We start from the raw sequence: 9442 nt of genomic DNA on the forward strand, positions 1-9442 counted from the left end.
TGAATTTGTTTACGTTACTTACGACCGCGGACAACAACCATGACGCAACCGTAACTGAACTGTGTGACGGCGCCACTCACTCTTCGTCGTCCTACAACCCCCCCCCCTCTCTCTCGATTCCCCGCCCCTCTCTCCCTTTCCCCTCACCCACGCCACTTCTTCCTCTCAGGCTCCCAAACTTTGTGGCAACAGGTGTCAGGGCCGGTGGCGGCCACGTGCACCGTGACCGTGAAGGGCGTGGGCCACGTGCAGTCACGGCGCCATGTAGCCGTGCATACGCCCACCCAGTCCGTGCGTCACGTGCACCAGAGCGTCCAGTAAAGGCGTTGTTGCACTTGGGCGTGCTGCAGGACGTTGCGCCACACGTAGAGTGAGGAGGGCGCGCAAGTGTGCCAAGTGCACCGCACGTGCAGTACGCACGTGCGTGCTCAGGCCGTGCACGCCCACCCAACCCGTGCGCCACGTGCGCCACGCGTCCAGAATAGGCGTGCACTGGGCGTGCTGCAGTACGTGCGCCACGCATAGAGTGAGAGCAGGCAATGGGCGTGCCACGCGTGCACGTATTATGCACGTGCAGTACGAGCACCCTGTGACCGCGTTCACGCCCACCTAGTCCGCGCGCTGTTCGCTGTGTGCTGCACGTGCAGTGAGAGCGTGCACTAAGCGTGCACACGTGCGGTCCGTGCGCCGCGCGTGCACCGCGCGTGCAGTGAGGGCGCGCAGTGCAGTCCGTGGGCGGTGAGCGCGCACTTTATTGATCGTACAGTCGTGGCCCGGCGCATCGATCAGAGCTTCATGCCGGTGACCTTGCTCACGAAGCTCCTCATCCTCTCGTTGCGCAGGTCGGTGTACAGCCCCGGGAACTCCTTGACGGCGCAGCCCTTCCCGGACGACACGATCCCGAGGAGGTAGTCCTTGTCGCCCATCTTGTAGATGAGCGGCCCCCCGCTGTCGCCCTGCGGACACGCAGACAGGAGGTTTAAAGGGTTGCCATCCCCATCCCGTGATGGCGTTGCCTCGACCCACGCTGCCGCACGCAGATCATGATCACCATTCTGGTGGCCAAAGGGCTAATCAGCCGGCTGCGTCCCGATCTAGTGGCTCGCTGGGTATCACCCCCCGGCGCAGTGCGCGCCTGCCCTGCCTAATCCCATGGGCTCGGGCTCACCTGGCGTCCCACCCTCTCGGCCACGGCCAGAGGCTCACCAGGGCTCACCGCCGCCGCTCACCGGGCTATCTGCCCTCGTGGCAACTGGGTTGATTGCGATACTCGCCCTCCCTACCCTTTTGTCTAGGTTGGCTCACCTGGCACGCGTCCTTGCCGTCGGCCGCCGCGCAGAAGGTGGTGTCCGTCAGCACCATGGGTATCTCGCCGTATCTCGCCTTGCACGTTTCGAAGTCCTTCATCTGCACCTTGACCTTCTGGAGGATCGTCGCCGCTGTCGAAGAAAACTCCTACCTCGAAACCAGGGTCTCGTTAATACGCCTGCTTCGCAATTTACTCCAGCGGATCCACGCCGTCTCAGACGTCCATGTGCATACCGACAACTTGCCCCAGCCCGTGACGTACACGGGGTCCCCGGTGTGCGGCGAGTTGGCGGGGTCGATGATCGGAATGGACCGGACCGACTCGTCCATACGGAACGGGGGGTAGACCTTGAGCACGGCGATGTCGCTCGTGTAGGTCATGGGGTCGAAGTCGGGGTGCGCGTACACGTCCACGATCTGCGCCACCTGGCCGCGGCCCTTGCTCGGGATGATCGTGCTGCCCGCCAAGACCTCGGAGATGGTGAGGTTCAGCCTGAGGGCGGTGACGGTGCGGCTCAACCGGGTGAACTCGTCCACTCATCCAACAAGATACTGACTCAACCAGAAGCTCACCCAGCCTGGCACTCAACCGGGTACTCACTCAACCAGGTACTCACTCAACCGGGTACTCAGTCAACCAGGTACTCACACAACCGGGCACTCACTCAACCGGTAACTCACCCAACCGGGCACTCACTCAACCAGGTACTCACTCGACACAGCAGTGCGCCGCCGTGATGATGTACTCCGGCGTGATGATGGAGCCCCCGCACATGTGCCTGCCCGCACGCAGCCAGCTCACCTGCGGCAACCACATCTCTATCGTACTCATAGGGCACCGCGTACATAGCTGTCTCCCCTACACTCGAGGTCGTTACGGAGGAACTGTCTCCCCTGCACTCTGCGGCACCACGAGGAACTTTTGTCTTTCATGAGGGCATACCACGTAGAGCTCCGTCACCCTTCTCGAACAACGCCGTAACCAGGCTTTGCACGCGCACCTATTTTATGACAACGTCCCCAACCCGAAGGCGCGTGTTTTCTGTTTTCACGTTTTCCGTTTTCCGAGAAAAGTGCTTTGGAAGGTTTGCTGGTGGCGCCACAAAGCCCAAAACACACGCGCGGGTGCGTATCCTCCACTAGAGGACTGTCTCTCTAGCGGGGACGAGCACCGCGCCGCGCCACAGCCGTATCGCGTGTCGCTCGCGTGTCGCGCTGTCCCGTCCCCGTTACCTGGTGGCCGAACTCTTTGATGTCGGCTGCCATCCCGCCCACGATCTGCATCTTCTTGTGCGCGGGCAGGAGGCCCGAGTTGGCATTGAGCTGCCCGGGGCCGGCGAGGCTGCCACCTGCCGCACATTCACGGGGTTCAACAAGAGGACGTCACGCATGCGTTGGGCGGGGGGGACGCGAGGTCGTCGGGGTGGTTCGTTCGCCTCACCCGGCAGCGCCAGCAGGGCCAGGAGGGCGAGGGCCGGGGCCGCAGCCGGGGGCACGGCCCGGGGGGCAGGCCTCGACGGGGACATGCTGCTGAACACGGGCGGAGCGGTGGTGTGCTGTCGCTGGCGCCGGCGGCCGGGCGGCGGTCGCGGGCTTATCAGGAGGGCGGGGAGGCGGGGAGTGGGGAGGCCCTGGACACCGCCAGGCACAACAGCCGCGCCTCAGGAAAACCGCGGGGCGCGGTGTAGGCGCGCGGCGAGGGAGGGCGCGCTCGGAGTGGCGGGCCGGCCGCGGGGACCAGCACGTCGGGGACCTCCTCTCACGAGGCCGCGACCCAAGAAGGCGATGCTACGTGGTCATCCTGATGTTTCTCCGGTTGTGACGCGGATCCCTAAGCCTCCCGCTGCTCCCGACCCGCCTCCTCGTCGGCATGGACCAGCGCGGCCGGTTTGAAAGCGATGTGCAGCCAGTGTTGAGTGGAGCGGAAAACGCAACCAATTATTCCGAATCGGACAAAACCATTTCCCAATAGCGCCTCGCCCCGCGGCCGCTGGCGCTGGCGCGCGCTGGCAGTGTAGGGTGCGCGGCGGGCGGCCGCTCGGCAGCGCCCCCAGCGGCCCCGCGCCGGCCCCGGCGCCGGGCGAGAGGCCTCTCTCTGCAGCCGCAGCCGCCATGGCGCCGGCACCGCGGCACAGCCCGCGCCGCCTCGCGCAGGGCCTTCTTCTGCTGCTCCTGGTGCGCGCCAGCCGGCAGTCCGTCAGTGAGTATAGCGAGCGGCACCCCACGGCTGGCCTGGCACCCCCTCCATGCCCCCGCCAGGCCACGCCGTCCTGCTGACCCCATCGTTGGATCCTAGAGTATGGCACTCATTTTATATTAATGTTTTCTATTAAAAACAAAACAAAAAGTGTTTTAAAGTCTTAGACATTTTCCACCTATTTCGGTGAAAATTTTCAAGAAAAATTTCAGCAAGTAGTGATGTGTACTATTATTTATTTTTTTTTTTTACAAAAACCTCTCTGTCTATTACAGATAGTATCATAATTATTCCCCCGGTCAATAACCCGGACGCCCACACGGTGAGTTTGAATGATTCCGCGCTCTGCAGCACGTGTGCCTGACGCGTGTGCGTTTTGATTCACGGCCCGCTCGCTCCCGGCTCTCAGAGCGCTGCCAGACAGGCCGCCGCCGCCGCCCCCGCCGCCCCACTGATGGCGGTGTCCACGCTCTCCGGCAGCTACGTCCCCATCCTGGGCAACGTCCTCGGTGGCGTGGCGGCCCCGCCGGCATCCGTGCTGCAGCCCCAGCCACCGCCGCCGCCGCCACAGCAGCAGCAGCAGCAGCAGCAGCAGCAGCAACAACAGCAGCAGCAGGGGCGTCGTCCGTTCGGCCGCATCATCGGCGGCGAGGACGCCCAGATCCGGGACTTCCCTTACCACGTACGTACTGACCTTGGGCCTGAAGTTGGTATTTGATATATCGGGGATGCTTAGCAGTATTCCAGTAACATTTAAGTGGACCCTTGGGGCCATACAAATTTAAAAACGAACTACGGACGGATAATCCTGCTCCAACGTTTTTGGACCTTAAAAAACGAGCAGTCGTCTACTTTTCCAAGTTAGCACGACCTGTCGTAGAAACAAGTCCCACGCCACCTTTGGTAAGATGACGCTCCCATGGTGCCAGGCCGCCTGGCTGCACAAGGACGCCCTGCACTGCGGCGCCTCCATCATCGCCCCCGACTGGCTCCTGTCCGCGGCGCACTGCTTCCCCAACGGGTGAGCCGCAAATTTTTATTTTCTTAAGTTCTTTATTTCTGCGTACATTGATCTCGGTACCTTGAGCCTGACCCTGACCCCGCTGTCACTCCCAGGAACTCGACGGAGGGCAGCTCCTTCCGCGTGGGCTCCTCCGTGGCCGTGACGGGCGGCCAGCTGCTCTTCCCCGTCGCCTTCTACCAGCACCCGCTGTGGCCGACCCAGGGCCTGCACTACGACATCGGCCTCGTCCGGGTGGAGGGCATGCACGTCAACAACGAGACGGTGCAGACGATCCGGCTCGTGGACCCCACCTACCAGCTGCTGGCCACCGACCAGCTCACCATTACGGGCTGGGGGCTCACGCAGGTGCGCGGGGTATAGCCGCTCGGGGAAGGCGTCGTGGGGTCGTGGGCGCCCTTGGCGCGCAGCGTATGTGCACAGCAGGGCACGCCGACTTCTACCCCCCACACACCCCCACCACCATTCTATGGTTGATTCCAGGACAAGGGGGAGAGCCACTTCTACGGTGGCAGCTATCAGCTGCAGAAGGTCACCGTCAACCCCGTGGAGCACAACCACTGCATCGACGCCTACAGGAAGGTGAACCTCGCCGTCACGGACCACATGGTGTGCGCGCAGGCTCCGCACAGGGACACTTGCCAGGTCAGTAAAGCCGGCACCCGGTTTGACGTTGGACTGTGGGCTTCTTTGTCGGCAATTTGTCCATAAACACCCCTGATTTGACGCATCCGAGACCGTTTCGTGACGACCTCCCTCTGTGCCTCGCCCAGGGGGACAGCGGCGGGCCGCTGACGCTGTACACCGAGTACGAGCCCGTACGCCTGCTCGGCATCGTGTCCTGGGGCATGGGCTGCGCGCACGAGCGCTACCCCGGCGTGTACGCCGACCTGCGCAACCCCGCCATGCGCCAGTTCATCGAGGCCGTCTTCGCGGCCGCCAGAACGGCCGGGCCGGGCCGGCTGGTCGAACGGCGGACGACGACGACGACGCCCGAGCCAGAGGACTTTGCGCGATATATATAAAACTGCAGATTCGCTCTATTTATTATTCCCGCACTCGTAATGAATGGAAGCAGTGAGAGAGAGAAAAACTTGGTTCTTGTACAGGTTTCTTTTTTTATTGAACCTGACATGTTGAGCGGACGCAAGCTCTCGTAGCGCCTGATAAGTAGGCAACACCTCGTCTGCTGTGCATGCGTGTACTGCGATGTGGCCTACCCAGAGTCTTGCAGGCGCCTAGCTCCAGTCATTTTACCAAATGAATTTGAAAACAAAAGCTCACAATGCTCGCCGCGCAAGGGCGTTTTGTTTTCGAGGCAAGGGCGTAACGCCGTAACGGGCAGCGATCTCACCGCCACGGGGGGAGGCTGTTGTTGACGGCCGTGATGGCGTTGAGTTGAATCCACTCCTACTCCTTCCCAGACCGTATTAGACAGAAGAGCATCTGGCTTATGAAAAATTAAATTATAAAACTTTTAAAACAAATCGTATTAGAGAAAAGTACGCGCGCTGGTGATCGGAGGGCTGTGATCGGAGAGCTCCCAGGATTTTATTTTTCGACTTCCGGTCCCAAGCATTTTAGTGTTTTGTTTGCCATCCTGCTTCGCAAATTCGCTACGAGGGAGACGAGTTTACTGCCTGGTAGGCAGGCATCAATACGGCCCACACGTACTACCGGAGAGGGGGGGGGGGAGTATCGTGGTTGGCAATTTTCACCTACTTATCTGCGGCAACACTGCGTTTTCTGTTTGGCAGTGTCGCGTTCCGCCGAACGTTCACAGGTGTTTTCAGGATTATCTGATAACGATAGCGCTCGCGGTCCGTCACCGCTCTCAAGTCGTGAGCTGTCCGCGCGCCGCCCGCGCGTGGCGTTCCCGCCGCCGGACGGTCCTCGAGTCCGTCGTCGTGCTCGGCGTGCGCGGCGCGGGGGAGGCCGGAGGCCGGAGTCGGGAGTGACGGCCGCCGTCCACCGCCCGGCGGTTGTTGTTGATGTTTCGGCGCGGGCTCGACCCATATTCCAGGCGCGACCGACGACGACACGCGCCGAGCGCGGTAAAGCACTTTTCGCGACCGAGTCGGGAGCCTCGCGCCGCCGCGCCGCGCTCGACGCGGAGCTCGCGGGCCAGTAGACTAGTAGTGCGGGTGATCACCGGCGCGGCTGCTCGCTGTCGATGGACTCGCGCCGCAATAAGATGGCCTCAGGTCCGTGCGGCGGGGTGCGCGGCCCGGTCGCGGTGCTGGCCATCGTCGTGCTGCTCCTCATCCTGTTCCTGAGCGCTCGCGGGCCCCCCGAGCCGCCCCCGAGACGCGCACACCCGGCCAGCGGCGGCGGCCCGTCCCCGCGCGTCTGGGCTGCCAACTGGATCCGTCCCGACGTCCACACCGACGCCAAGGGCCCCGGCGGCGAGGTCACGCCCGAGGCCATCCAGAAGATCATCGAGCAGCGCCAGCCCTACGTGCCGCCCGCCATCAAGACTCCGTACAACTTCACAGGTACAACCAGCCCTCTCATTGCCACTCAGTCCCAACATTGTTGTGACAGTGTATTAATTACGGATCAGATTACCGCTTTTACGTTTTATGTACCGTGTGTCAACGCCACGACACAACAGTATGCTAGGTTGCCTCTTGCCCCTATCAGTTAAGCGCCATGGATGGCTCCTAGGGTAGGGTATGCAGACCCGCAACACTGTTGTGTCGTAGGCCGCGAGCTCTGCCCGCCCCCGAAGGAGACTTACTACTATTTTCGGTGCCCGCAAAACATTTCCTAAGGGATGAAACGTTTATCTCTTCGCCATTTTACTTTCGTCCGGCCTTGCTTATTCAGCATGGTTTCCAGTTCTGTTTATTTTCCGCAGACTGACCGTTTAGCGCTTTCCGCCCACTTAGTAACGCACTGACTGTCGCACACAGGTTTCAACAACGTGACAGGGCTGGGCGAGGAGAGCGACTACCTCGTGCCCAACTTCATGCACTTCCTGCGCTTCAACGAGGTCGAGTTCGACTTCCTGGACTTTGTGACGGTGCTGTCGGCGCTGCGGCACCAGCGGCCCGAGCGCCTCTTCTTCCACACCAACGTCGAGCGCTTCAAGGGCGAGTACTGGGAAAAGCTCCTGCTCACGCCGGGCTTCGCCGACATCGTCGAGATGGTGCACGTCGACCTGCCGAGCGAGATCTTCGGCCAGCCGATGGACAACGGCTACCGGGTGTGGCACGCCGGCGACATCACGCGCATCCGCATCCTCATGAAGTACGGCGGCATCTTCCTCGACAACGACTCGTACATGGTGCAGTCGCTCGACAAGTTCCGCCGCTTCGAGATCGCCATGGGCTGGGACGACAACCAGTTCATGGGCACGCAGGTGATCGTGGCGCACCGCGAGGCGCGCTTCCTGCGCGAGTGGCTCGAGACGTACCGCGGCGCCTACGACAAGAACAAGTGGTACTACAACGCGGGCGAGCGGCCCACCGTCGAGGTGCTGTACAAGCGGCCCGAGCTGCTGCACCGCGTCAAGCTGCTCTTCGGCGTGCACTACCTCATCCACAAGGTGTACAAGGCCAACGAGGTGTGGGCCGAGTGGCGCGACCAGTACTGCATCCACCTGCTCAAGCGCCACCAGGACAAGAAGTTCGACGAGGACAACTTCAGCAAGCCGCCGACCACCCTCCGCGAGATGATCCTCGACGTCTACGACCCCCTGTCGGGCGGTGCGCGGCTCCTCTGACCCGCCCAGTGAGTGCGAGAGAGAGAGAGAGTAAGAGACTTAAGCTCGTGCGGTGTTATTTTGCCGATCCCATCCGATCCGAGGTGCGGTCGCGCAGACTCAGCTGTTCTGTCGCGCTGTGCTTGTCCCCACACGTTCTTGGCCTAGTCAACAGTGTGATGACCCACTGACTGCGGCCGCCGAAGCGACCCTTCGTGACAGTCGACATTTTTCATTTGCTTCATCTCATGTTACGTTTTTTACTATTTATTTCCCACTTGTAGGTACATTTTGCTCACCGTGTCGCATCAAAGATCTCATTTGAGGTAACATTGAGGGAAAAGAGCATCATTCACTGGTGTGCCAAATGTTTGTAATTCATGTGATGCAAAAAAAGACATAATTTAAGTAAATATAAGAAATGTTAAAAAGTAAACAAAAGAATCAATCAAAAATATCAGTCCATTAAAAAAACAAAAATTAAAACAAAACGGTCAGATCATTTCCAACAAATGCCTTACCTAAAATAGACAGGAACATAAAAATCAACAATCAAAACAAATAACTAAAATCAAGCTACTTTGTGGTTTCTGAATTGACAATGGATGCTATATTTTAGCAAAGTATCACATACTGATTCAAAAATTTAAGGATCATTCTAACATTTTTAACAGATTTTACTGCATTGATTGGAAAATAGTAAATGATATGTCAAATAACTGACAAGCGAGGTACTGTGATGATACAAAAGGATTGAGTCAGGAATTAAAAAGAAACCTTAGTGGCTTACAGAAGAGCATTCAGAATCAACGGTACCTTCATGACCCTCGCGGGATGTAATGTGACATAGCAAGTCTATAGGTGTTACAATACCAACAATAGATTCTCTGTTCTGTGCTGAATCACCGCTGCTATCTGTAACAGGAAACAAAACAAATTTACTTAGAGTGGTCATTCAAACAGGATGGCATTTCAGTATCTAATATGCAGATAGCAAACTTACATTGTTTTTGAGTATGCACAATGAGGACAAAATGGTCAGTCTCCAGCATTTTTGACACTCTGCTCAAAGGAGTATCCAAAGTAATCTTGCGTATTTGACGATAAAGAACTTTTTCAACAGGGTCAGAAGCTTGAGCTTTACCATTGGCCAGGTGTGACATAAGGTTAGCCATTGTTGCCATACCCTGGACACTTCTGTGAAAGAATT

At 59.0% G+C, this 9442-nt stretch overlaps 4 protein-coding genes across 4 annotated transcripts; 2 read left to right on the top strand and 2 right to left on the bottom strand.

The window, feature by feature from the left end:
• Positions 1-728: 728 nt before the first annotated feature.
• On the bottom strand, positions 729-2918 carry LOC113209628 (trypsin alpha-like). Its single transcript, XM_026427264.2, has 6 exons — positions 2750-2918; positions 2542-2657; positions 2022-2110; positions 1543-1801; positions 1306-1455; positions 729-956 (listed from the first exon to the last, which is right to left on the bottom strand). Exons 1-6 carry the CDS (start codon positions 2832-2834, stop codon positions 786-788), a joined length of 870 nt encoding a protein of 289 aa, XP_026283049.1. The 5' UTR covers positions 2835-2918; the 3' UTR covers positions 729-785.
• A 54-nt stretch (positions 2919-2972) lies between these two features.
• LOC113209634 (trypsin-like) lies at positions 2973-5632 on the top strand. The gene is made up of 7 exons (XM_026427269.2): positions 2973-3508; positions 3781-3827; positions 3915-4187; positions 4435-4526; positions 4622-4874; positions 5010-5171; positions 5300-5632. The coding sequence occupies exons 1-7, from the start codon at positions 3421-3423 to the stop codon at positions 5549-5551; spliced, it is 1167 nt and encodes a 388-aa protein (XP_026283054.1). The 5' UTR covers positions 2973-3420; the 3' UTR covers positions 5552-5632.
• A 728-nt stretch (positions 5633-6360) lies between these two features.
• On the top strand, positions 6361-8723 carry LOC113209695 (uncharacterized). The gene is made up of 2 exons (XM_026427354.2): positions 6361-7021; positions 7442-8723. The coding sequence occupies exons 1-2, from the start codon at positions 6700-6702 to the stop codon at positions 8251-8253; spliced, it is 1134 nt and encodes a 377-aa protein (XP_026283139.1). The 5' UTR covers positions 6361-6699; the 3' UTR covers positions 8254-8723.
• On the bottom strand, positions 8584-9425 carry LOC127752250 (cystathionine beta-synthase-like protein). The gene is made up of 2 exons (XM_052277049.1): positions 9236-9425; positions 8584-9147 (listed from the first exon to the last, which is right to left on the bottom strand). The coding sequence occupies exons 1-2, from the start codon at positions 9414-9416 to the stop codon at positions 9011-9013; spliced, it is 318 nt and encodes a 105-aa protein (XP_052133009.1). The 5' UTR covers positions 9417-9425; the 3' UTR covers positions 8584-9010.
• Between the last annotated feature and the right edge of the window lie 17 nt (positions 9426-9442).

The sequence above is a fragment of the Frankliniella occidentalis genome, unplaced genomic scaffold (assembly GCF_000697945.3).
Source record: "Frankliniella occidentalis isolate FOCC.00 unplaced genomic scaffold, Focc_3.1 Scaffold5568, whole genome shotgun sequence".
NCBI classification, from domain to species: Eukaryota; Metazoa; Arthropoda; class Insecta; order Thysanoptera; family Thripidae; genus Frankliniella; species Frankliniella occidentalis.

Excerpts from the sequence above, each read along its gene's own strand:
- LOC113209628 (XM_026427264.2), bottom strand. The coding sequence starts at position 2,834 with ATGTCCCCGTCGAGGCCTGCCCCCCGGGCCGTGCCCCCGGCTGCGGCC. Across the intron at positions 2,658-2,749 it reads GGCCCTGCTGGCGCTGCCGG|GTGGCAGCCTCGCCGGCCCC; the intron begins GTGAGGCGAACG and ends AATGTGCGGCAG. Across the intron at positions 1,802-2,021 it reads GCGGCGCACTGCTGTGTCGA|GCTGAACCTCACCATCTCCG; the intron begins GTGAGTACCTGG and ends CACCGCCCTCAG.
- LOC113209634 (XM_026427269.2), top strand. The coding sequence starts at position 3,421 with ATGGCGCCGGCACCGCGGCACAGCCCGCGCCGCCTCGCGCAGGGCCTT. Across the intron at positions 3,509-3,780 it reads CGCCAGCCGGCAGTCCGTCA|ATAGTATCATAATTATTCCC; the intron begins GTGAGTATAGCG and ends TGTCTATTACAG. Across the intron at positions 4,875-5,009 it reads CGGGCTGGGGGCTCACGCAG|GACAAGGGGGAGAGCCACTT; the intron begins GTGCGCGGGGTA and ends GGTTGATTCCAG.
- LOC113209695 (XM_026427354.2), top strand. The coding sequence starts at position 6,700 with ATGGACTCGCGCCGCAATAAGATGGCCTCAGGTCCGTGCGGCGGGGTG. Across the intron at positions 7,022-7,441 it reads GACTCCGTACAACTTCACAG|GTTTCAACAACGTGACAGGG; the intron begins GTACAACCAGCC and ends TGTCGCACACAG.
- LOC127752250 (XM_052277049.1), bottom strand. The coding sequence starts at position 9,416 with ATGGCAACAATGGCTAACCTTATGTCACACCTGGCCAATGGTAAAGCT. Across the intron at positions 9,148-9,235 it reads TGTGCATACTCAAAAACAAT|ATAGCAGCGGTGATTCAGCA; the intron begins GTAAGTTTGCTA and ends TTCCTGTTACAG.